This window comes from Camarhynchus parvulus, chromosome 20 (genome assembly GCF_901933205.1).
Source record: "Camarhynchus parvulus chromosome 20, STF_HiC, whole genome shotgun sequence".
NCBI classification, from domain to species: domain Eukaryota; kingdom Metazoa; phylum Chordata; class Aves; order Passeriformes; family Thraupidae; genus Camarhynchus; species Camarhynchus parvulus.
The window spans coordinates 11,173,162-11,196,456 of record NC_044590.1 but is presented as its reverse complement, the minus strand read 5'-3'; the positions used below and the strand labels follow the sequence as shown (position 1 = coordinate 11,196,456).

The window sequence follows — 23,295 nt, the reverse complement described above, 5'->3', positions numbered from 1 at the left end:
TGGGTGTGCAGTTGGAGGGAAAACTTCCCCCACTGTAGCCAGCGCTGTATTGCTCATACTTTAACATATCAATTAATAAATTGATTGCTGCTTGAACATTGGCCTAGTCAAGCTTCTTATTTATAACATTTGTATTTCTCCTGCTGCTCCCCAGACCCCGTGCACGGGCCGCAGAACGTGGAGGTGGTGGACATCCGCTCGCGGCAGCTGACGCTGCAGTGGGAGCCCTTCGGCTACGCCGTGACGCGCTGCCACAGCTACAACCTCACCGTGCACTACCAGTACGTCTTCAACCAGCAGAAATTCGAGGCAGAGGAGCTCATCCAGACTTCCTCCCACTACACCCTGCGCGGGCTCCGGCCCTTCATGACCATTAGGCTGAGGTTGGCGCTCTCCAACCCCGAGGGCAGAATGGAAAGCGAGGAGCTGGTGGTGCAGACTGAGGAGGATGGTGAGTTGTGCTGGGGTAATCAGTGAGACTCACTTGAGGTCACCAGTGTGATGGTGTTCACAGGGGTCCCAGGATGAGGGAAGAGATGAGAATCTTGACTCCATGTTTCAGAAGGCTGATTTATTATTTTATGATATATAATATATTAAAAGAAAATGATGTATTAAAACTATACTAAAAGACTAGAAGAAAGGATTTCATCAGAAAGCTAGCAAGGAAAGGAAAAGAATGAGAATAAAAACTTTTGGCTGCCCACAGCCTCGACACCGATGGCTGTCATTGATCATCAAGTAAAAACAATCTCACATGCTGGGTAAACAGTTCTCCAAATCACATTCCAAAGCAGCAAAACATGGAGAAGCTGGAGCTTCCCAGCTTCTCAGGAGAAAGAATCCTGGCAAAAGGAATTTTCATAAAATATGTCTGTGACAGTGGGGTTGGTTGGTTGGGTTTGGAGGGAAGACTCATCCTTAAGCTGTAAATAACAGCATAACCCCCTGTCCCACAAGACTGGTGCAGCTTCTCTGGACAGTGTGTCTGTTTTGAGTGTAAAACTTGTAGGTTTAATTATTTCCATTTCACAGCCGTGTTCTTGAAAGGGCGAAGGTCCCTGAAGTGCTTGGGCATGACAGACACCAGTCTGAGAGGCTCTTAAAGAGCTGTAGGTTTAATTCTTGGTGTTCTGAACCACCCAGCAGCTTCCTTTGTCATATGGGCAAATGCAATCCTGGTATTTATTGATTTTTGCTGTGCCTTCACACAATAGAGGGCATCCCCAAAAAAATGTATCGTTCCTTCTTCTCCAGAGTATAGCTTTTCTTAAAGGTGATCTTCTGGACATCACATTTTATAGAGATCTCAGAAGCAAAATTAATTGTGGGTATAAAAGAATGGTTGTGGATATAAAAGAACAGTTTTCTAGAGGAATTGATGGAAAGTTTCAAAGTGCTATTTTCCCACCGGAGCTATTTCAGACCAAGGACTAAATTCCTCTGCCTGGGCTGTCCAAGCTGCTGTCCTGAGTTTCTTTCAGCTGAAAGTGGCTCCTCCAGCCCCATATATCACATGGGGAGACACAAAAGGATGGCAGATATTTCAGAAAAATGAGCAGGGTTTTTATCAGACAGGCTTGGGAGTGCATTTAGTTGGTTATCTCCCAGGGCATTAACATTTTGCTGGAGTAGGTGGATTTTTTTGAGCTGGCCTTGTAGCTGTAATGAAATATAAATCTTGCATTGTTACTTTACTAAGCAAATCAATCTTTCCTATGGATAAAGGTGTGCAGCCCCTTAGCATCTCCATGCCAAGGTGCAGTCTGGCTGTTTAGGTGGAGAGTTCTGCTATTGTGTGGGTGGAGAAGGACAAATTAAATTCCCTGCTGCTGCTCTGCTGTTCTGGAATAAAATCATATTGAAATTAGCATCATATTTTCATGGATTCTGATTTTATTTGTCACTTACTGGTTACATTAGGGTATTGTTATTTGAACCAAAAGTTGAAAAATAAGCCTTTCACATTGATAGTAGCTTGGTAATGGTAGTGCCTTGAGGGATTTTAATTTTTAATTTTATTTATTTATTTTTAACACTCCGCTTCCTGTCTGATGGCCTTTTGGTGTCTCATGTGTGTGCAGCTGGAGCTGGTGGAGTTTTTAACACAGTTTGTCTGGGTTCTTTTCCCCCTGCAGTTCCTGGACCCGTTCCCTTGGAATCTATCCAAGGAGGACCTTTTGAAGAGAAGATCTACGTTCAGTGGAAGCCTCCAAATGAGACAAATGGCATCATTACACTCTATGAGGTGAGAAGAACAGATTGTTGACAAGGAATACGTGCCACAGGGCCCTTTTCATGTGTATTTAAGCCAATCCTGAGCTCTCAGAGATCTCAGCAGGTGCTAAAAGAAGCCTGATTAAAATAGATAAGAATCTTCAAGATAGTCTGTTGCTACCACTGAAAAAACTTCCCAGTTCAAAAAAGAGAAAGATTTCTTTCCAATATTTGTGGCAAATTGAGAGCCACACATTTCCCCATGTCTCAGGTGCCCTGTTTAGTTCTGCAGTAGCTCCAAGGTCTGTTTGCTTTCCTTTTTTTTCTTGAGGTAAAACACTGCTAGGTTTTATACCTACACACTGTAACTGATTCCTCTTTGCCTTCCACCTGTCACAGCACTTCCTGGCAATATCAGCAGAATGCAACCATCAACTCTTATCTCTTTTTGAATGTTGCAATGATAATATTTGTCCATCCCAACAATTTCTCTAATGACAAAGCAGAGCAGGTTATGGGGTGATCACTGACCATCCTGTGCTGGATAAGAAATAAACAATTAAAAGTGATTATAGGGTTTATCAGAGATGGTGTTTCTTGTGAAGTGTTACTGCTGCCATGTGCTCCTGGTGAAACTCTCCATGATGCCATGTACACCCAAATACGTGGAACAGGAATGTAAGAGGAGGGACTCTTTAGGAGATCATGTGAAATGAAATACAGTCCTACAAGAGAAGGCAAAGGCACTTGGATTAAATAGCAGAAAGTGGTGCACCAGTACTGGCTGAATGTGTGTCAGTTTATGGGTTCAGTATTTACCTCTGTAAGATTAGAGAAAGTAAAAATAATTTTGTTTTTATGGTGACATAAAACCCCTCACTGTGGCTTGTGCAGCATTTTCTGACACAGAGGGCCAAGAACCAATATTTCACTCTCTCTTTTGTGCTTTTTGTACAAACTCACTTTAGAAAAGCCACAGATGCAAGAAGCAGCTCTGCCACTGCCAATGAGGTTCTGCCTCTTTCCTCTTCCCATCCAGCCTCTCATTTGGGACAGGATGTCCTGTGATGTGTCACTCCCAGATGTCCTTACTAGCACTGGCTCTCTCTGTCACAGTCACATGGGAAAAATGAAGCAGGTCGAACATCACTGAGATCTTACAATCCAGCATGAGCAACGGGTGAAACTTTCTGTTGTAACTTCACTTTTAGGTCATCATTTGGCTCACAAAGGCCAGACTGAGTTTGACACAGCAACACTAAACAGATGAACTGAACTTTCTCTTGCTAATTTAGTGTCATTGCAGCCAGGCTGAAGCCCTTGACTAAGTCTGGAGTCATTGTTGGTCACTGTTGAGACACTTACAGAAATGTGTGCAGGATGTAAATCATCTGTCAGTGCTAAAATAGAACCAATCATCATTTTGTGGTCTTTGAGAGTGTCTGTATAAGGAATTAGGCAGTAAACCTGGGTGTGTTTTAAAGGAATTAATCTGAATATAATGTTACAAGTTCATTTTTTTCTGGCAACACAGGTGACGTATAACAGAACATACTTAAAATGACCCAAGTCAAATGATGCAAATGATGCAAAAATAACTCCTTTTAATTTTTAAAGAAGCAGTTTCTTACTAAAATTTTGCCTTGGGCTCAGCTTGTTGAAAGGACTTCAGCAATGTGAGTAGCTTTTCTGGCAGAGCAGCTGCCTGAGACGCTTTAATGCCTGCAGGGTTGTGATGCATCATGACAGTGCCTTCGCCCCTGAAGTCACAGCATTGCTCCAGTCTCAGCGGAGGCACAAACAAATTTCTCTTTTCTGATAATGACTCTCTGCATATTTGGCAGCTGGAGACAAAGAGAAGTCAAGGTGAATTCAAACTCTTCCCTCTTCCTCCTTTTCCTACTCCCCCCCACCTCCAAAAGGATGAACATCTGACTGCTAGAAACACCATGAGAACCAGAGTGCCTGGAGGTTGTCACAATGAAAATGTTGTCCATTCCCATCCCTTCTTCCAGATGAAAATTCCTACAGAAGCTTCTCACTGTCCATGGAAGCCCGAGACAAGTTCACAGGGGTCTTAGGATGAGGGAAGAGACGAGGATCTGACTCCATGTTTCAGAAGGCTGATTTATTATTTTATGATATATATTATATTAAAACTATACTAAAAGAATAGAAGAAAGGATTTCATCAGAAGGCCAGCTAAGAATAGAAAAAGAAAGAATGATAACAAAGGCTTGTGGCTCGGACTCTCTGTACGAACTAGCTCACTGTGATTGGCCATTAATTAGAAACAACCAACATGGGCCAATCACAGATGCACCTGTTTCACTCCACAGCAGCAGATAATCATTGTTTACATTTTGTTCCTGAGGCCTCTCAGCTTCTCAGGAGGAAAAATCCTAAAGAAGGGATTTTTCATGAAAGATGTCTGTGACACACCAGCTGGAGATAAAAATACAGGAGAGCAGTTGCACAAGCCAGGGCACTCCCAGGGTGGTTTGCTCTGTTTAGAACATGAGGATCCATGCAGATGGAACCCACACAATTCCTGTACACTGTCACTGGTGTCACTGGGAATTCTGCTCCATCCTGGGAGGTTCAATGATCTTCCAGTGAATTTGCAGCTCTCTGGAAGCTCTGCAATTGTGTTGCTGTTGTTAGGGAGAAAAACCCACAAAGGCCTGTGAGCATTTATTAAAGAAAAAAAAAAAAAAAAGCCTGCAAAGTATTTATTAAGTATTATCACTTTATGAACTTGAGTTAGTGGTGTCAGGTCCTGCATTACACCTGGAGGTAGCTGGCTAAATTCACACATTAGAATTGTGCTACTGAGAGTCTCTCAAACCCCTCTGGGTACAAACCCTCCTAATAAAAACAAATAAAACCCCACCTTCTCCGCCTAAGTAATAGTTCCCTCCTCACTATCACCATCACAATCTGATTCATTGTATCTGGATATTGTATTTTCCCTCTAATTCTCTTTAAAAAAAATGTTATAAGCTTCTAAAATGCTTCAAAATAATCATGCTGTCTGTTCTACTTACATCCCACTTGTTTCCCTTTGGGACTGATTTTCTTCTCAGGTCCCTAATCATTCTTGCAGCTCCCTGCCAGATGTCCCTATAACCCAAATTGCTGTTGCAGTTTTCATATCCACTGCTTGGGTGCCAACTGGGCTGGGATTCAGCAGCACAACCTTCAGCAAGTCTTTTGGCAGCCAGAAGCACTAATTTCATAATGACTGCATGCTTCTAAAGAGCCTAAACAGAATGGAAGGACCTTAATGAAGCTTTTTGACTTCTGCAAGTCTCTTCTGATGGGTATTTTTCCTTCCAAATGCTATTCCTGCCTTTTAACAAAGCAAGAGTGTCGCATTTAAAAGTGGCTTAACCCCCTCTGTGTTCAGTTGCAGAATTAATTGTTTCACTGGGTACAGAAACAGCTGGATTTTTAAACAGAGGGACCTTTCAGATCCCTTGTAATTGCAGTTCTAGATCCTTCTCTAATTGCAGTCTCTTTCTGGGGAGCAGAAACCTCTTGTTCAAGACAGCTTGGAAAGCTCTGGGAATTACAAATCAGTTAATCAGTGCTGCAAAGATGAGGATATCAGCTGGGTAGAAAGGGAGGATGGAACAGATCATTTTGGGGTGCTGGGGTGATGCCTTGGGAAGGCTGCCCTAGAACAGAGGCTGGACAGAGCTAAAGAATAAAGCAGGGATTTATTAAAATCCCTCCATGGATGCGCCTTGGGCAGCACAAGAGCCCAGCCAGGGCTGCACCCAAGATGAACCAAAATGGCCCCAAAATGCACGAGCGCTCCCGGGGTCTCTCCCTTTGATCAGTTCTGCTCCATTTGCATATTGGAGTTAATTGTCCCATTCCAGCTTCAGCCCCTGCAGTCCCACCCTGCTTGTTTTTCTCTCTCCAGCCCACGGTGTTTGTGCTCTTGGGCTGAGATTTGGATCATTTGTCCTTGGTGCCCAGCTGGAGCAGGAATTGTTTTGCCTCCCTGCTCTGTGCACAGAGCTCACCATCCCCTCATATGAAGCCCAGACCCACACACTCAAGCAGCACAGAATGTGAAAAATATAAAGCTAAACCTGAGGCACCAGGGGAGACCAGCAAAGCTCACATGTTTGTGGTGAGACAGGAGGTGTCAGTCTGTCTGTCCATCAGGAAGGCCAGGGAGAAGCACAGCTGCTGTTAGAAGCAACAGAGGGAAAGCTTAAAGTCTCTATCAGGTCCCCAGGTGGCTTCAAAGTGTGTAGGTACCTACAGGAGGCAGGCAGACCAATCTGTGCTCAGAAACCCAGCAGAGAGCAGAGCTGGGCTTTGCTGGTTCCTTGGTTTGGGTAAAAGGCTCCATGCAGATGGTTCTGCATGTGACACTCATGGAAGAGGCACTGTTACACTGATACTGTCCTTATTGTCCCTGGGAGCAGCCTGTGAGTAGCACAATTCAGTAACATCTCAGTAATCCTGCCCCACCACCAGTCTCCTGGCAGACTGAAAGCATCACGACTTGTTGAAATTTTTATTTTACATTTTTTTAACCAGTCCTGAAAAGCTGTTCTGCTTTAAAATCCCTAATAATCGAATTCTGCTCATTGTCCTCACACCATGTGGGAGTTCAGCTTCAAAGCCTTTGTGTACAAAGGCATGCAACAAAGATTTATTCCTTTTAATTTATTTTTTCCTAAGTGTGTGTAAAGTCAAACTACCATCAAACAGACACTGTCATTGGGCTGCAAGGGCAAGCAATCTAATTTAAGGTCATGAACCAGCTTTGGCACTAAAATTCTTCTGCTTTTAGATGAAATGAGGTTGTCTAAGATGTATGTTTAGTGCAAACTTGCATCTAGAAAATTTTAGTAAACAAAACTTATTTATATCTTCATTTTGCTGTTTTGGGCAGCTGAGAGCTTTCAGGTGCACTCTGTGAGTGATGCTGGCTTTTGCCTTTGTAAATACATTTTTTGTATGTATTCTATTGCTCAGAATTGTCAGTTTTTAGAATATTTCACCCTTAAACAAAAGAAAAAAGGGGAAACCCACCTATCACTGCTGTCTGAAGTACTTGTCCCCTTGCTTGGGGGAAGGCATTTTTAGGGATATTGCAATCCTAACATCATTTAAAGGGTGGATCCCAAATATTCAGCTTCTTGACTGGAAAAATGGCTTCCAGACTGCTGAAGTTCTTTCAGTGAGCCATGCCTAAGGGCAATGTTGAAACAGCAAACTGTCTTTTTAAACATTGTAAGATGCAGTCCTGTAATCACTTATGTCCTCATCTTTAGGATTGTTAAATCCCTGGTGGTTTTGGGGAAAAATAAGGATGTATTTGCAGCTTCTAACTAGCTAATTTTGTCAGTTACTGTTTCTGAAACGCTGTAAATCTCTATTTTGATGCCAGGAATAATAATACAAGGGACTTTCATACACAATTTCAGCTCTTTAATGGGATGCTTGGAGCCCAGTACATCTAATCCCAATGGATTTGAGTTTAAATTGCACTTCAGAGGCTACAGATCCTCTTAGTTACCATGTAAAATTGCAGTCTGCCCTTCTTCATCTCTCCAGTTGCCAATATGCCATTTCTTCTCCATCACCTCACTCCCTTTTGCAATGCAGGAGAGGTTGTTACACGCAAACTGCCTCTTTAGAGAGTCTTGCATGAGGTCAGTATTTGTGGGATGCATTGCCTGTATTTATAAAAGGGTGGAAACAAATTTCTTCCACCCTTGACCCCTTAAAGTGCATGCTTATTATAACAAAAAGCAGGATTATCTGGTGTGATAGCTATGCAGGGATATGCATCCATTTCTATTCATAGCCCTTTTCTAAGCTGTTCAGGAAACCTGATGTTTTTTTAGATAAATTCTTTCCTGATAAAAGGTGTTGCATGAAAAAGGTTTCCCCAGAAAAAGCTGCAAGGGTTGAAAACTCAGCTTGCTTAGTAATTTTTTTGTTTATTTAAAGGGTTTGGGGACATTTTTTTGGTTGTGAAGGGTGAAAAATGGCTCCCAGAAGAAGGAAAACAACCACCACAAAATCTTGCAACTGATTTATATAAAGCTCTACTGTTGAAATAGTGGAAAGATGACAATTGTGGGAAATTGCCTTCAGTGAGAAGTGGCTTTGAATGTTCCCATGAAAATCAATCATGTTACAGCCTCTCAATTGCATTCCATGGATGCAGAACTCCTGGGATGGAGCTTTCTCACTTAAACTCAGCTGGGGCTGCATTTAGCTGAGCATGAGCAGAACATCCTGGAGACCTGTTCTGGTTTGAAAGCAAAACCAGTGAGAGACTCCAAGTCAGAAATACAATTTATTAGGAAAAGGGAAAAGAAAACCAAAAAAAACCATGCAATAATACAAAAGAAAAACCACTGACAAAGTCAGAATACAGCCTGACACCCTGTTGGATTGGTGGCTGTCCAGTTGGATTGGTGGCTGCAGCCCTCCTGGACTGGCAGATGTGGTTCTTTTGGAGCAGAGATCCTTTAGAAGGGTGTAGTCTTCCTCTGAAGATCCAGTGGAAAAGACAGCAGTTCCTCTGGGAATTCAGTGGAATGACAGACTGCTCTGTCCCAAACCCCAGATTATATCCAGGTAGGAATGCTTGGCTCCTCCCCCCTGGGCAGAGCATCTCACAATGGGCTGATATCATCCTGAGTCATGCAGTGGGTCCATTAAACAGAAATGGCTCCTGCAGGGAGTTATCTCTGAGTCATGGGAAAGGCATTGATGGGCCCAATAACAGGAGATAAGGAAAAAAACAATGCCCCTCCTGGTTTCAGCAGCTCTTGAGGATGGGAATAGAATAAATCTTAATATTGTAACCTAGGACAAGACCCTGTTCAAAGGGTTCAAAGCACAGTCAGTAAGCAATTAAAGATAGGGTGTTGGGTCCTGGCTTTATCACTCATCTGCAGGGACATTGTTGGGAATTATTCCCTGTTCATCTGCAGCACTAATGCTGTTTGCCTCTGACACTGCATTTATAAGATGTGTAGTCTCTTGTCTGTCCAGAGTCCATGAAAGTTGATTGCATCAAGAATAAGGAGTTTATTGCATCTGTGCCATATTGAATTAGACTTCTTTAATAATCTAAACTAGCAATGGAGGTGTGTGGCCATGTGTCATCTGTTCAAGTTTGAAGCTCTGTCAGCCCTGTGGAGGATGTGTCACCCTCTCAGTGACGTGTAAGGAAAGCTGTTCACATCTACCCAGCTCAGTTAGGTCTGGAGTTTATGGCTCTTAGCACAGAAGGGCCCTGCAACAGGGCTGGGCTGGTTGAAGAGAAATGGTTTCTTTTATGCCTGCTGACTGTAGTATTTACTGAGCACTTGGTGAGCAGGTTGGTTAAACGCTGCCAGTGTTCTGGGCTCCGCTTAATAAAGATTCAGGCCAGAATATGGGAAATGAACAGTGCTGATTGCACTGATTTATTATCATTTCTTGGCAACTGAGAAGGGTGATAAATCTGAGCATTGCTCGCTCTCTCAGGAGCTTGTGATGCTGTGTTAGTCACAGATCCTGTGGCTCTGTTCCTAGAACAAGGCAGGGCTCAGTCAGACACCTTTCCACTGAAACTTGAGCATCACAAGGTCACAGGAAATAACTTTACCCCCACCCCACAACCAGTGACACCCCACAGAGAGCTCCTCCTCTCCCCTCCCCATGCTGTTTAATCAATTTTAATGAATTAATAGGGTTAATTTAAGGTAAATAGGGTAAATTATAAGGTCCCCTGTCAGCACAGAATATGAGTGTGTGCTTGAGTGACCCTCCTGCCACACCCAGGGTGTTCAGTCAAGGTGGCTTCTCTGACCCTGCAAGGAGAGCACAATTTGCCTGTGTGCAATAACACAGAGGGCAGCACATGCAGCTGTTGTGCTGGTGGAACAGGATGGTTTTCCTTCCCCATCACGTTTGGAAACATCAGATGCCATGGCAGGACTGGAGTTAGTCTGAGCTGTGTTGATTTAAGGTGCTGTGGGGAGCTCTTAGGGGTTAGGCTGGGCTCTGTCTGCCTATCACAACCCAGGGTGCTGGCTCTGCTTGGCTGCTCCTGCCTCTCCAGCTGAGGACAGCAGCAGGGAGGATGCTCCAGATGCAGGCTGGGGGTTTACTCAGGGATTACTCCTTGTTGGAAAGAGCCTGCTGTATTGATGCTTTAGGATTTGAGCTTTTCTATTTTCCATATATTTGTAACCCTGCAGTTCTTTAGTGTATAATTCTAAACTCCACACACAGTGTGAGCTGCTGCTTTCCCAGTTTGGGCAGACACAACAATTCCTCTCCAGGCCTGGCAATCGAGGACCCCTCACTGCCTCAGGGCCCAGAGATGGAAACAAGTGAGTTGGGAGAGCAAACTTGGGGTAAATTACTTCATTACCTGAAGCTGTAATTAGAAGATTAACCCTCAATTTGCAAATGGACCAAACTTATAAAAGTGTGAAACCCATGAACTGTGGTCCATTTTTGGCTGTAGCCCCTGGGTGAGCTTCATCTGCCCAAAATGTGCCTGAAGGCCCTTCAATAAATGTAACTGCTTATTATTCCCTAATTTTGTCTGGCCTCTGATTTTAGGTAGTCCCAACAAAGCACCAGTTTTATTGCTCCTGTTCCTCTCCACCCTGTTCCAGTTACTTTAGCACAGCCTTAGACTTAGGGAATGTTTAAATGTTTCCCTAATTAGGGATGCTTTTCTGAATAAGCACCTCAAAGAGCTTTTGAACAAACTTCTTCAAATTATATAGGATTCTTAATTGTGTGTTACTCATTTGCTGTTACTTGCAAGATGTGCTTAACTTGGGAGCATTCGTTAATGATGCTTTTTAAAATCCTCCGGTTTCCAGTAACATCTTAGGAAGAAAATGAGAGGGTTTTTCTGAGAAACTCAGATGTCAGGGTTTTTCAAATGTATGACAACCTCCAGGTAAGTAGCATACTTGTGTTATAAATAGAATGAATCAACTGTTTAAAAAAAATTGCTTGATCAAGCTTTTCAGAAATAAAAGCATAATGTGGTCCCTTGAGCACAACAATTTCTTTGATTACCTTTTTATTGTTCTTTTGAAGCCAATAGACATGCAGTGATATAAATCCCATGCAAATGAGAAGATATTTGGTTACAACAACACTTTTTTTTTAAGGAGCTGAATTATTTTAGTGCGCACATTGTGCTTTTTCTAAGCCAAACTAAATGATAAGAACTGAAAAAAAACCTCCAACTTATTCTTTCTTGTAATGAAGTTCAATTTTAAAACATCCTTTTGTAGATACATCAGCATCTTGTCTTTCTACCTTCCAATGTTTTTTTTTCTTTCCCAGAATGGTATTTTTTAAAAAAAATACCATTTCAGTCTATTATTTTTTCTTCTTTATATTGCTCATTCAGGAGAACAGCTGATCCTTAATCCCATTTCCTCCATCTGATCTTTCCAGGTGGCAGTGTACCTGTGCAGTTAGAGTACTACAAAGCTCTTTAACAACTTCATTTTCACATCTTGCAGTATTTTGTTTACCAAAATGTAGCAGTTAGCTAAGTTGAAAGCAAACTGCAGATGCATGTTTGCACTTCCTTCCTATATTGTTTTTTTTTTTCACTCTGTTTCATCTTCAGTAGTGTTTAATTTAGAAAATACATACAGCTGGATAATTCAGGTGTGGTGGTGGTTTCATCCTGTTAATGGATGCCACTGAGGGACTTTGTAAAGGGGGAGAAGCCAGTCAAGGTGATCTTTGCATCACCTTCAGCAGTATGGATGTGTGGATGCATGGCTCCTTTTGGGAAATTCGCCTTGTTGCTGTCCTTTGTGTTTGTGTCTTAGAGCCAGTCTTTATGATCCTGCCATCCAGTGGCAGGATGGGTTTGGGTTTAGTTTTCTGTGCCCTGCTCATTTACCAATTTCTGTCACTTGGAGTCCCCTGCCTCCTTTCTCCTTCACCTTTTTCCCTTCCCTGTTGGTTCCACTTTTCCCTGACCCTGCTCTCCCTGCTGTCCTGCTGGTATTGCTGGCAGTGAGGGTGAGGTGGCTTTCAGAAGAATGAAGGCTTTAGCACAGGGAGAACTTTTCCTTTTGTTCTCAATTCACCTGCTTTGCTGTGAATTTGGGAAAAAGTGACTTAGGGTGAGCTTGGAGCAAGCTGGCCTAGTGGAAGGTGGCAGGGGGTTGAAGTGGGATGATCTTTAGGTCCCTTCTAACCCAAACCATTCTATGAGGCAGACACTTGACTTGGAGAATAAATGCAAATACTTAGGAGTCAAGTGACTGAAACAACACCAACCCACAGTAAGAGCTAAGAGTGATATTTGATCTATAAATGTGGCCAAACCAATCTGTACACACCTGGGCCTTGCTGCTGCTGCTTTCTGCAGTGCAGCAGACCCAGCAGCTGTGTGTGACGCTGCTCACACCCCACTCTGTATTTTGGGGGCTGTTCCTTGCCCACAGCTTTCCCTACACCCAGTGTATCATGGCCAGCCACAATGAGGGGTTTTAGGCAGAGCTTTCAGCATCAAGGAATTACTGAGGAAACAAGCATGGAGATTGAATAACTGCCTCAATGCTGCAGTCCTATCAAAGCAATTTCTATAGTTGTCATTTTCTGCTATTAAACTGAACAATGAGGCTCTCCAATAAAATCATATGAAATAACAGCTCATTAAAAGCTCTCCTTAATATATAGCATGCTAATTAATGTCAGTGGGGTGCAAGCTTGAATGGCAGAATAGACTATAATGTTTAGAAAGTAGGTAAAATAAAAGAAGATATTTTATCGTTAATGACCTTTTAGTAAACCTAATGAAATCCTTAACGGCCTGAATACATTACTGAGGCACTCCCAATTGCTTTGCTACCTAGTCCATTCTTCCTCCTTTTCTCACAGACATTAAACTTGGCTTTGTTTATTAAAAAAAATGCCATAAGGAAATATTTCCCAGGGAAATATGAAGAGGAAGAAAGAGTCTGTGCAAAAAGAGAGTAGAGGAGACTTGTCAGCCCTGCTATCCCTGGTCCTGGTGCAGGACCATGTTCTGTCCTGCCTTGGCTGAGCTGCCTGTGTTTGTATTCAGGTTTAATTGCCCCCTGTTTACGTGGCTCTCAGTAAATAGGCCAGGGAGCCAATGGGCCTCTTTTATTCCCAGGGTCTCCCTGGGTTAACTTCCATATTCATTCCTAATGAATAGCTGTGCTCTGCCTTTTTATACTCCTACCAGCCATGCTGTGCTTGTGCTGTGACTCAATTAAAGGATTTTATTCTGCAGGGCTTTTAGTCTTTCACGTGTTGCCAGCCTTAAATATTACTTGCAAATGCTGATTAACTCTGCCTTAACCTTATCCCAAAAGAAGTAGCACAAGAATGGAAAAAAGAAAGGCCTTTGGTTCCTCCCATTTCCTGGGTGAAAAATCAGTGGGCTGGGGAAGGATGTAAGTGCAATAATTGCCTGGCTTAAAGTGAGTTTTAGGATGGAAAATGTCCCCATTCATCTGATCATAAAATACATTCTTCAGCTCTTTACTTTTCCAGCACTGAAGAAGGATCAGGATCATTCACTAACCTGTTCACCAACTCTTCCCTGTCATTGGAAGATAACTTCCTTCAGATTACTCCCTTTGTGCCATACTTGGTGCAATTAACTTTAGTCTCCTAGCCCAAAATGTCTGAAACCCCCTGATAAGATTGAACCTAAGTCCATCCCAGCTGCAATCTGAAGTCACCTGCAGCAATAATTGTTCCTAGGAAGCCCAGGCACTGGGGAGTCTCAGAGGAGAAGAGCCCCTGGCTTGCTGTGTAATCATGTTTCAATCAGCTCCATGGAACCATGAAATGGATTGTCCCCCTGACATTCCTGCACTCCAGAGCCCACACTCTGCTGGGCCACTTAATTCCTTGTTTGGCTCCAAGCGCAAAAAGAGCTTCTGGCTTCCCCTCCCAACCCTGCAAACCAAGGAGCACAAATCACCTTGAAATCAGAATTCGAGAGCGTAGCAGCGTCAGCCAGCCCTGTTTTGTTTTCCCAGTCATCCAGTGAGTGGTGCTTTGGGAGAAAGGTGCCCAGGCTGCTGGCTGTGTGCAGGGGGCTTGGATGAATGACAAAGGCAGCAGTGGTGATGACCAGGTGGTGATCAAAGAGCGGCAGGAACTGCAGGCTGACAGGACAGAGAACCCAGCCAGTGTCTTGTAAATGTGGTGTCCTCTTGGGTGGAGCTCCTCTCCCCTCTTTTCTGGAGTTGGAAAAAAGAAGATGTTGTGAAGACACAGTCCTGAGGCAATGACGGATATTCTTTTTCAGATCCCTGCAAGGAAGGTCTGGTCATGTCTCGACAGAATTTAATTCCCATTTCAAACTCCCACATTTCAGGAATATTTTGGTCTTTCAGCATTAATGAAACTTCATTCAAAACAAATGCAAAATCAGCTCACCATTGAAAATTCCAGGAACCCTCTCTTACACTTGAGTCTTGTCCCTGGAAGATTTAACATGTCTGGCAGTTTTGTACTTTGCATTGAAATGTTCCCAGTTTGGGGTCACTCTGGATTTCAGGTCTCAAACCCTTCTGCTGATGGAAATGATTCATTAAGCCCTGAGCTTTCATGAGCCAACTCTACAGTTCACAGGAAGGAATCAAGAAAACAAGGCTATTGCTGTCATCCTTAAAATGCTTCCACGAGGCCCATATCTTGGAGAGAGGACACAAGCTAAAAAGATATCTAATAATCAAATATAACAAAACAACTTCCCCTGCTGAAACAGCAAAACATGCTTTTATCCAGATTTATCTTGTCTTTTAGAATGAGTGATTTTCCCTAAGGCTCACACCTTGGTGCTTTTCAAGGGTCAGGAATGTTGTTCCCCAAAGTGCAGGGCAAGCTCAAGCTTTTCCTGCTCCATGAGCCCCTGCCCAGAACAGGTCCCAAGTGAGGGTCGTGGTCCAGCTCTTCCCATGGCAGCAGAGCAATGGGAAGTGATGGGGTTTATTTGTTTATTTTCTTTTGCACAGAGCACAAGGGCCTTGTGGCTGCCCAGTCATTATTAGTTTGTCTACTGGAGACGAGAAATACAAACACAAGTCATGCATACACAACTCTTGCGTGTTGCTGTCCAGAATATTTTTCCTTTTAGTGCTTGGTAAGTTTTTTTTTCTACTGAGCCAAAAGATTTTTCTGAGCTATTTAACTTTGTCTCTGTGACAGTCTTGAACTTGCACTAAATTTAAAGAGGAAAAAATGCACATACAGCATTATTAACTTGCCATTTTCTTATTTAGGCCACAGACAAATTAGAAATTATTCAGGTTATCCAGACAAAAGCTACATCCTCACCAATCCAACATCCTTATTACAAGTGAACTTTGTGAACTCATCCATGTTGCTGCTGAGCAATCACTGCTGCTGCGTGGATGCAACTCAGTCCTTTCCCTCACACTCTAATCTTTCTCTCTCATTATATTTTATAAAATCTGTCTTGCAACGCCCCTCACTCCAGAAACATTCTTTCTTCTTTCCAAACCTCTCTCTCTAGCAGAGAGCAGGCTTCCAGCTAGATAAACCCATGGCTTCAGCTTTCAGAGGAGTTGCCAGCAGGAGACAGGTCTGTGCTGGAGTGACACTGAGGTTGTGGCAGCCTTGGCTTGGGCAGGAGTAATGAGACACAGCCCTGGGCTATGAATTGCAGTGACTTGGGAACGGGGGAATTCATTCTGCTTTGCCTGAGGCAAAGGTCTGCCATGCTGCCAGCTGAGTTCCTCAGACTCTCCCTTCCCTCTGTCATGGTAATAAGTACCAAGAAAGCTGCTTGTGAAAGACTTTTGAGGAAATCCCTTGTTACCTGCTACTAGTTTAAGTTGTGTAATCCTGCAGCAGAGGGATGTCTATTTCTGGCTGCTTTGCTGACAGGTTTAAATTATGACTGTGGATGTTGCAGGACTTCGGAACAGCCTTTCTGGACCATGAGGAATTCCCTGCAGCTACAGTGGTTTGCTAGGAGTTGTCAAGGGAAAGGTGACAATCAATGAGCTGCAGTTCTGCCTGCTGCATGGAAATCTTGGTGTTTTCCTTTACCCTGAGCTCCTCAGTGGTGTCAGACAAAAACTATGTCAGTCTATCAGAGGCATTTCTAACAGGGAAACATGGTAGCAGTGGCTCTTTTCTTCCCCAGCAAATCTGATGAAGAGGAAGCCCTAGTGAAGCATTCATGCCCAGGAAGAAGCAAGATGTGCAGTTTACTCACTGCTTTTTCATGTCATTACATAATTGTTTTAGCAGCTTCCCTCCTCACGGGCTCCACACACATCTCAGTGACCAAGTTATTTGCTGGGATTTAACACAGCGCTATCTAAACAGAGGATGTATGAACATAATCCTTAATGATGTGCTGGGGGCACACACTGCTCCTGGAAGTCTTGCCTGTGATTAATCAGTTCTGCATGAGATAAACCTAGCAGAGTTTTGGTAGGTGATTCTAAACCTGCTGAGGCTGAGTGTGCATCTGTGTGCAGTTCCACGTTGGTGTTTCAGTGCTGGCTGAAATTAGATAAGCACAGAAAGAAAACAACTCTCCAATTGTTGCTGTGCACAGTAGAGGGTCCGTCAGGAGTGGTAGCATCTGCTTTTTGGAGAAAGCTACCTTTTTGTACCAATAGTAGCACTTATTGTACAGATTTGGAGAGCAGTGATTTGCCATTCCTGCCAGTCTGTGGCAGGTGGGTAAGAGACTGTGGTTTGAGTTTCTGCTCTCTGTGTTGCTGTGCTGAACAGGCTGAGTCCTGGGTGAGACTGGCAGAACTGCCATCTGCTCAGGAGATCTCGGAGTCCTCACCAGTCTATTACTGAACTTACAGGCTGTGTCAGGTGTAGATGAGAAAACTGACAGCAGCTCTTAGGGAGAGAAGTGTTCCTGCTGGATGGCACTGATCCCTTTAGCATCCCTGCTTGCTGTGAGCCTTCCCAGCAAAATGCAGCCGTGCTGCCCTGAGCACCCAAGTGTTGGCACCATGTGCAGGGTATCTCTTACCCTCTCCCCAAGAGGACAGAGGTAAATCAATAACAGCAAAAGCAGTGACAGCTTTGAGTTGAGTTCCCATGCTCCACAGTAACTGTGGGAAGAGATGGTGTTTCAGAAGATGGAGATGAATTTTATTTTTCATTTAGTTGCATTCAGAAGATGTGGTGGCTCCTACTGATGATGTCTGTGAGTGTTCATACTGATAAGGGATAACTAATAACTTATGGGAGGACCACTTTCCTCTGTGTCCTGTTCTCACCTAAAGGGCTGCAGGATTTGTGCAGAACACCCTGTGACGTGGCTTGTGCAGCTTTTACCAAGATGACAGTCTCAAAATTTACTGTTTATAAATATTTCTGCATGTAAATTAGTGATTATAAATATTGCCTGCAGCTGAAAACAATCTGGTACAACCCATTCAGCTTTTTCTGCCCCTCAGAGAGCCATTGTTTTGCAGAGGAAGGTAACATGAGGTGACAGAGCTCTTCTCTGAGGTGACACTTGTTTTTCCTACTTGCCATTGCAGGCAGATATGTTTCTGGATATAAATGTAAGGGAATATATGTTGCCTTCTGTTCAGCAGCTTTTCCTTTTCATGCCCAAGTCCCTAGAGGGAAATATGCTTTAGTGGATTGGGGCTCTTGCTAAGCATCAATGCAGTCTTATGATATTAAATTAAATTTAATGTCACTGCCAAGAGCCTGCAGTGTTCAGGAGCCAATGTCACACATTTGAGGCAGGGACAAGAGATGACCACGGAAGAGATGATGGGTTCCTGCCTTCTTTTCAAACCTTGGAAGCTGAAGTGATGGCTAGATAAGTTTTGTAGCTCAAGAAGCCAAATCTCTTTGCAGATATCTATGTAAATCTGACTAGAGTTTGACTTCTGGAGGGATGTCTGGGGTTGTCCTTTTCATTCAGGACACACACACTGCAAGAACTGCCTGGGCTGATGAATTTTTGAGTGTACTTACACCCAAGTTCTAAATATTTCTATTGTAGACTCATCTAATAGCAGCAGACTTGGGGTTTGATCATCAGTTTTACAGAATAATCTGAGTTGCAAGGGCCCACAAGGATCATCAAGTCCAGCTCTTAAGTGAATGGCCCTTACAGGGGCTGAACCACCAGCTGTGGTGTTTTTAGCACCAGGCTCTGACCAGCTGAGCTAATCTCAGGCTCTCTTCACTAAAACTAGCTTTTCCTCCTTTATCCTGGTTTTTCCCTGTAAAGGCTGCCATTTCCAGCCTCTTATGGGTGTTACAGACACTGCAAAGGGAGAGTGTGTGTGAGGGACCTTGAGCTGTATGCTAGTGTCCCTAACAAGTGTTTCTAGCAGCTGTGTTCTCAGTGCATTGATTTTTGCCAGTGTGACAGTAAAAATAAAAGTAACTGTACGAGGGAGTGAAAAAGGGTGAACAAAAAGCCCACAAACCTCCCAGTGTCTGAAACTAAGCCAGTCCTTGCTGTGAGAGTGGGAAGAGTCCTCTCTCTGCAGATGAGTTCTGTGAGCAGCAAGTCATGCAGACACCAGTGACTATGAAATAATGACTTTGTGTTGGAGTGTGGCTTGTGCTCTTGTACTGCCATTACTCTCTTCCCACTCAGAGTACTCATTGTACCATACTTCCAACATGACAAACATACCTGGGATGAAAATGCCTGGCTGTATCCTCATAGAGGAGCTCCTAATTATAGGAGAGATCCTGAGGTTATGATGACAATGCTGCATGAATGCAAAGTGGTACTTTCCAAAAGGGCTCCTGCAGAACCCTTAATTCTGCCTTGCCTTGTGTCTGTCCACCTTGGCATTTTGGGGTCAAGTTGTTCCCATGAGTGGCATGTTCTCAGAGGGCATCTTGACTTTTGCAATGCTCTGGGTAGATCTGTCTTACCACTCTCACTCTGATAGCTGAATATTTGGAGCTGCAAAATGCAAGTTATTAGTAGCAGCTCTCCATGGATCTATTTGTGACTACATTGCACAGTAGTAGGTGGGTGTTGTTGGGAGAGGAAGATGCAGTTGTGAATAATATCTGTATTACTTCTGGAGGGAGTTGGACTCTCTTTTTCATGGACATTTCAGCTGCACATTGTGAGGAGTGAAAAGCTCTCAGTGCAGAGTTGTTGTCAGCCTTGCCCAGCAGCACCCTGGGCTCCCCTGACCCTGCATCACAGGCTGCTCACGTTGGGTTTGTGTGGCTCAGTTCAGAGAAACGGGGTAAAAAATAACAGTAAAAATAACAGGCACATTTGGCCTGCAGAGCCAGCACTGGAGAGACAGGAGATGAGCTGGACCCTGCTCAAGTGGATTTGCAGAGCTGGAGCTTCAGAGCCAAGCACCCTTCATACACAGCTCCCACAAACAGCACAACACCAGCAAGGTTTCCCCTCTGCATCAGCTGAGACCTTGGCTCAGTATTTTCTTTGCCAACTCCAATGCAGGTTATTGCTAAATTCAAGCCATTAAGAATGAAAGTCTGCGATCCATGTGTAATTTTTAAAAATTGCTTAAAAATAAGATCGTAATTATTCAGCAGGAGGCAGTTTAAAAAAAAAAAATATTGCACCATGAAAACTAATAGAACCTTGATGCAGTATTCAAAGTGCCTGAGATTGTTTTTAGTTATGCTGGTTTTCTCCAAAAATGGCCCATAAAAATTTATATTATTTTAGAGCTTTAATTAGCTAAGTATGTAAACTAAAATAAGTAAGAGTTTTGGAGACATTCAGAGGGGAAGAAAAGACAATATAAATGTTCATTCTAATTCTTATTTAGATGAAGAGTAATTATTTCCTTTGATGTTAAATCACCTTTTCTTTTTCTCACTCCATCCATGAATTTTCTCTCTGCTAACAGAACCTTGGGATTTTATTCCCAACACTTTGGCCCTGTCATTCTGCTTTATTAAACTAGCAGTTTGTTTGAACACTTCAGTTACTCATTAAATTTTACATTTTCTCTAGCTGTATTAATCACTGCTTTTTACGGACTGGGAATGTAAATGATCCCTTTGCCATCCACACTGTGGGATAATTTGCCTTTGTAAGAGGCTCCTCAGCATTTCATGCAGTTTTCCTAGTCTTGTAATAAGTGGGTTTTTCTCCCTTCACTGTAAGATTTACTTTGGATCCTGCTTTTTACTATTGTTTGGCACAAAGCAATTCCCCCCAAAAGTCAGATTTTCATAAAACTAACGGTCCTGTTTACGTGCTGCTCTGTCATTAAACTGTGCATATGCAAATGGCAAAATGCAAATGTGGGAATGTGTTAGAGGAGCCACTCTGTGGCTGGGGGAGAGAAATCACTTCTCTCAAATCTCCAAGCTTTCCAAGTATGCTCACACAGATGAAAACTGGCTTCAATCCCTTGGGAAAATGGAAAATTTAGCTGCAGAGATCAATAATGTGTGAAGGTGGCACCAAGAGCCTGTTCACAGGGAGGAGTGCCATCACTGATAACCTGGCTGTGGTGTGACACAGGGACAGCAGCCAGGGACGTGCTGAAGGCAGGGAATGTTGGTGTTTTACACTCGGCTGTTCCCAGCAGATCTCCTCATAAACATGGCAGCTTTGTAGTGAGGAGCTCCAGGAGAAACGGCCTGGTTGTCTCAAGAGCTGGGGAAGGGAATCCAGTGCTCCAGGTGGGGTTGATGGGGTTAGGAACACACGGGAGCCTCGTTCCTTGCCACAGCTCAGGAGGATGAGGAAACAGTCAGAATATCCTGAGCTGGGAGCGATGCCTTGTGAAGGTTGACCTAGAACAGAGAATAGACAGAGCTAAAGAATAAAGTAGGGATCTAGTAAGAGGCCTCAAATAGATCCACCTTGGGCAGCACAACCCAAAATGGCCACAAAAATGGAGGAGCAGTCACGAGGTCTCTCACTTTCATAAGTTTTGGTTCATTTGCATATTGGAGCTATTTGTCCAATTACAGCTTTAGGTTATGAAGTCCCATCCTTTTTGTTTTTCTCTCTTCACGTTGTTTATGTTCTTGGGCCTGAGATTTGGATCATTTGTCCTTGGTGCCCAGCTAGAGAACGAATTGTTTTCTCCCTACTCTGTGAAGGGAGCTCACCATCCCTTAATACGAAGCTCAGACCCACACACTAGAGCAGAATAGAATCTGAAAAATAGAAAAGCTAAAACCTGAGGCATCAGGAGGGGCCCACAGGATCACCCAGGGCAGCCCCAGCCCTGCCCAGACACCCCAACAGCCCCACCCTGGGCATCCCTGGCAGCTCCTGGAGCTCTGGCAGCCTCGGGGCCGTGCCCATTCCCTGGGGAGCCTGGGCAGTGCCCAGTTGGTCCCACCCACAGCCCAGTTAAACTCTGGGATTAGTAGCCTGTCCCTGTAACTCTGGCCGTAGGGAATCTGGCAATTAAAAGAAGATGAAGCATTTAGTTTTGGAAATGTTTACATTTGGAGCCAGAGTTGCTCCGTGACTGCTGTAATTTCTCTAATATGTCAGTTTGTCCAGTTTTATCATCAAGATTTGATCTGTGTTTGAGAAATGCCAAATCTGGAAGAATTGAGCAGCTTCCCCATGGAGCAATAGGCTTCCCTTGGCAAAAAGCTGTGATGTAGACAACACCAACGTTTTTAGGTCTGAGACCTACACTCAGATGTCCCCTGTGGCCACCTGATCTCCCTGGGATAGTTCAGGTTTGTTCTGTTTCCAAGAGCTGGGCAGCAAAGGCTCCTCTCACTTTAGGGACAAAATCCACTGACTGGGGATCCTGGGACCTTCTGAAGCCACAGACAATTAGATTTCATTGCTTGGAAGGGTCAGAGAGGATAAGAATGACCAGAGTGCTCATGATGGAGTAAAAGAGGGGAGAAACTTGAAGTGCCGGAGGACTGAGCTGTCTCAGAGCAAAGGCTCAGGACCAATTGGTTTTCTCTTGCAGTGACTGCAGAGCTGCTGCTCTCTGCACCCAGCAGGCTCTGTGTGTTTGAGTCAAATGGATCAAAACACACTTACACTGCTGCGTCTTTCAGCAACGGCTTTCATGCAAATTGTGGCTTTTTTTTCAATAAATTACCCTTAATTTGAATCAATAAAAAAATCTGCGTTTCCATTACTGTGTGATGACTCTCTCTGGCTCCCTAGTGAATTCACAAATCTATTTCATGTTCAAGCCTCCAAATTATTTTGATGAGAAATAAGGAGAAGCAGTATAAACTAAGTTTTCTGCGTGACTTTTCAGGACCAGGTGTCTGCACTCTAATTTGCCACATTTTGATGCCACCCTCCTTGTGTTTTAGACGTGGGAGCTGTAGCTGAGTCTCATTCAAATTCGTGTTCTTGTTATTCCTATTCAGATTCTGAATACTGGCTGGTGAAAGGCTCTAATACTCCAGTAAGTCCAGGAGCAGCTGCTAAGTCTATTTAAATTATACTTTGTACCAAGCTCAAGTTGTCAATAAAGGACTTTTTGCCTTCTATAAAATGCCCTGATTTTTTTTCCAGGGTAAGTTTAGGCAGCAACTACCTGAAGTTATTTTGCCTTTCAGGTATGGGTAAGCATAATATTTTTACACTTTTTATTTGAAGCCTACTGCCATCTTCAACTGAATTACCAGATTTGAAAAACTCATTTCAAGGGTCTCTAAAACCCTGAAATCAGGCTAAAAGAAGCTGGTGAAAAATACTTTATTCACAGCTTTGATATGTCCAATAGCATGCAATTATTTTTATGTTCTTTGAGGCTGAACCACTATAAGGCTTTGAGGTTGAAATCATGAATCACTTGAGACAATCAGAAAATAAAGGCTTGCACTGATCAAGGGCTTTTATTGCTGAAATTACAACTCAAGCTTGACCACAAATAGACATCCCTTTTCTAGTGGTGGCATTTAGAATTTTGAAGTCTGTAATGTGAGTCCTGCAGGAATCAGTAAATCCTCTACCCATTTTGATTTGTGGAAACCCCTGGACTACTTTCCTTCCCCTGGGACATTTTTTGTGAAGGTGCAGACCACTGTACAGAAAATTTAATTATCCTGGCTAGCTTGTTTTTCAGTCATCTTTAAAGCAGTCTGCAGTGT

The 23,295-nt window shown here is 43.4% G+C and overlaps 1 protein-coding gene across 5 annotated transcripts in view; it reads left to right on the top strand.

Moving 5' to 3' along the window:
- PTPRT (protein tyrosine phosphatase receptor type T) overlaps positions 1–23,295 on the top strand; it is a 483,857-nt gene that overhangs the window by 311,187 nt on the left and 149,375 nt on the right. For all 5 annotated transcript variants that reach the window (XM_030963017.1, XM_030963016.1, XM_030963015.1 and 2 more), the window contains exons 8-9: positions 155–451; positions 2,139–2,248. In XM_030963017.1, coding sequence (XP_030818877.1) covers positions 155–451; positions 2,139–2,248 — 407 coding nt within the window. The remainder of the gene's footprint in view (positions 1–154; positions 452–2,138; positions 2,249–23,295) is intronic.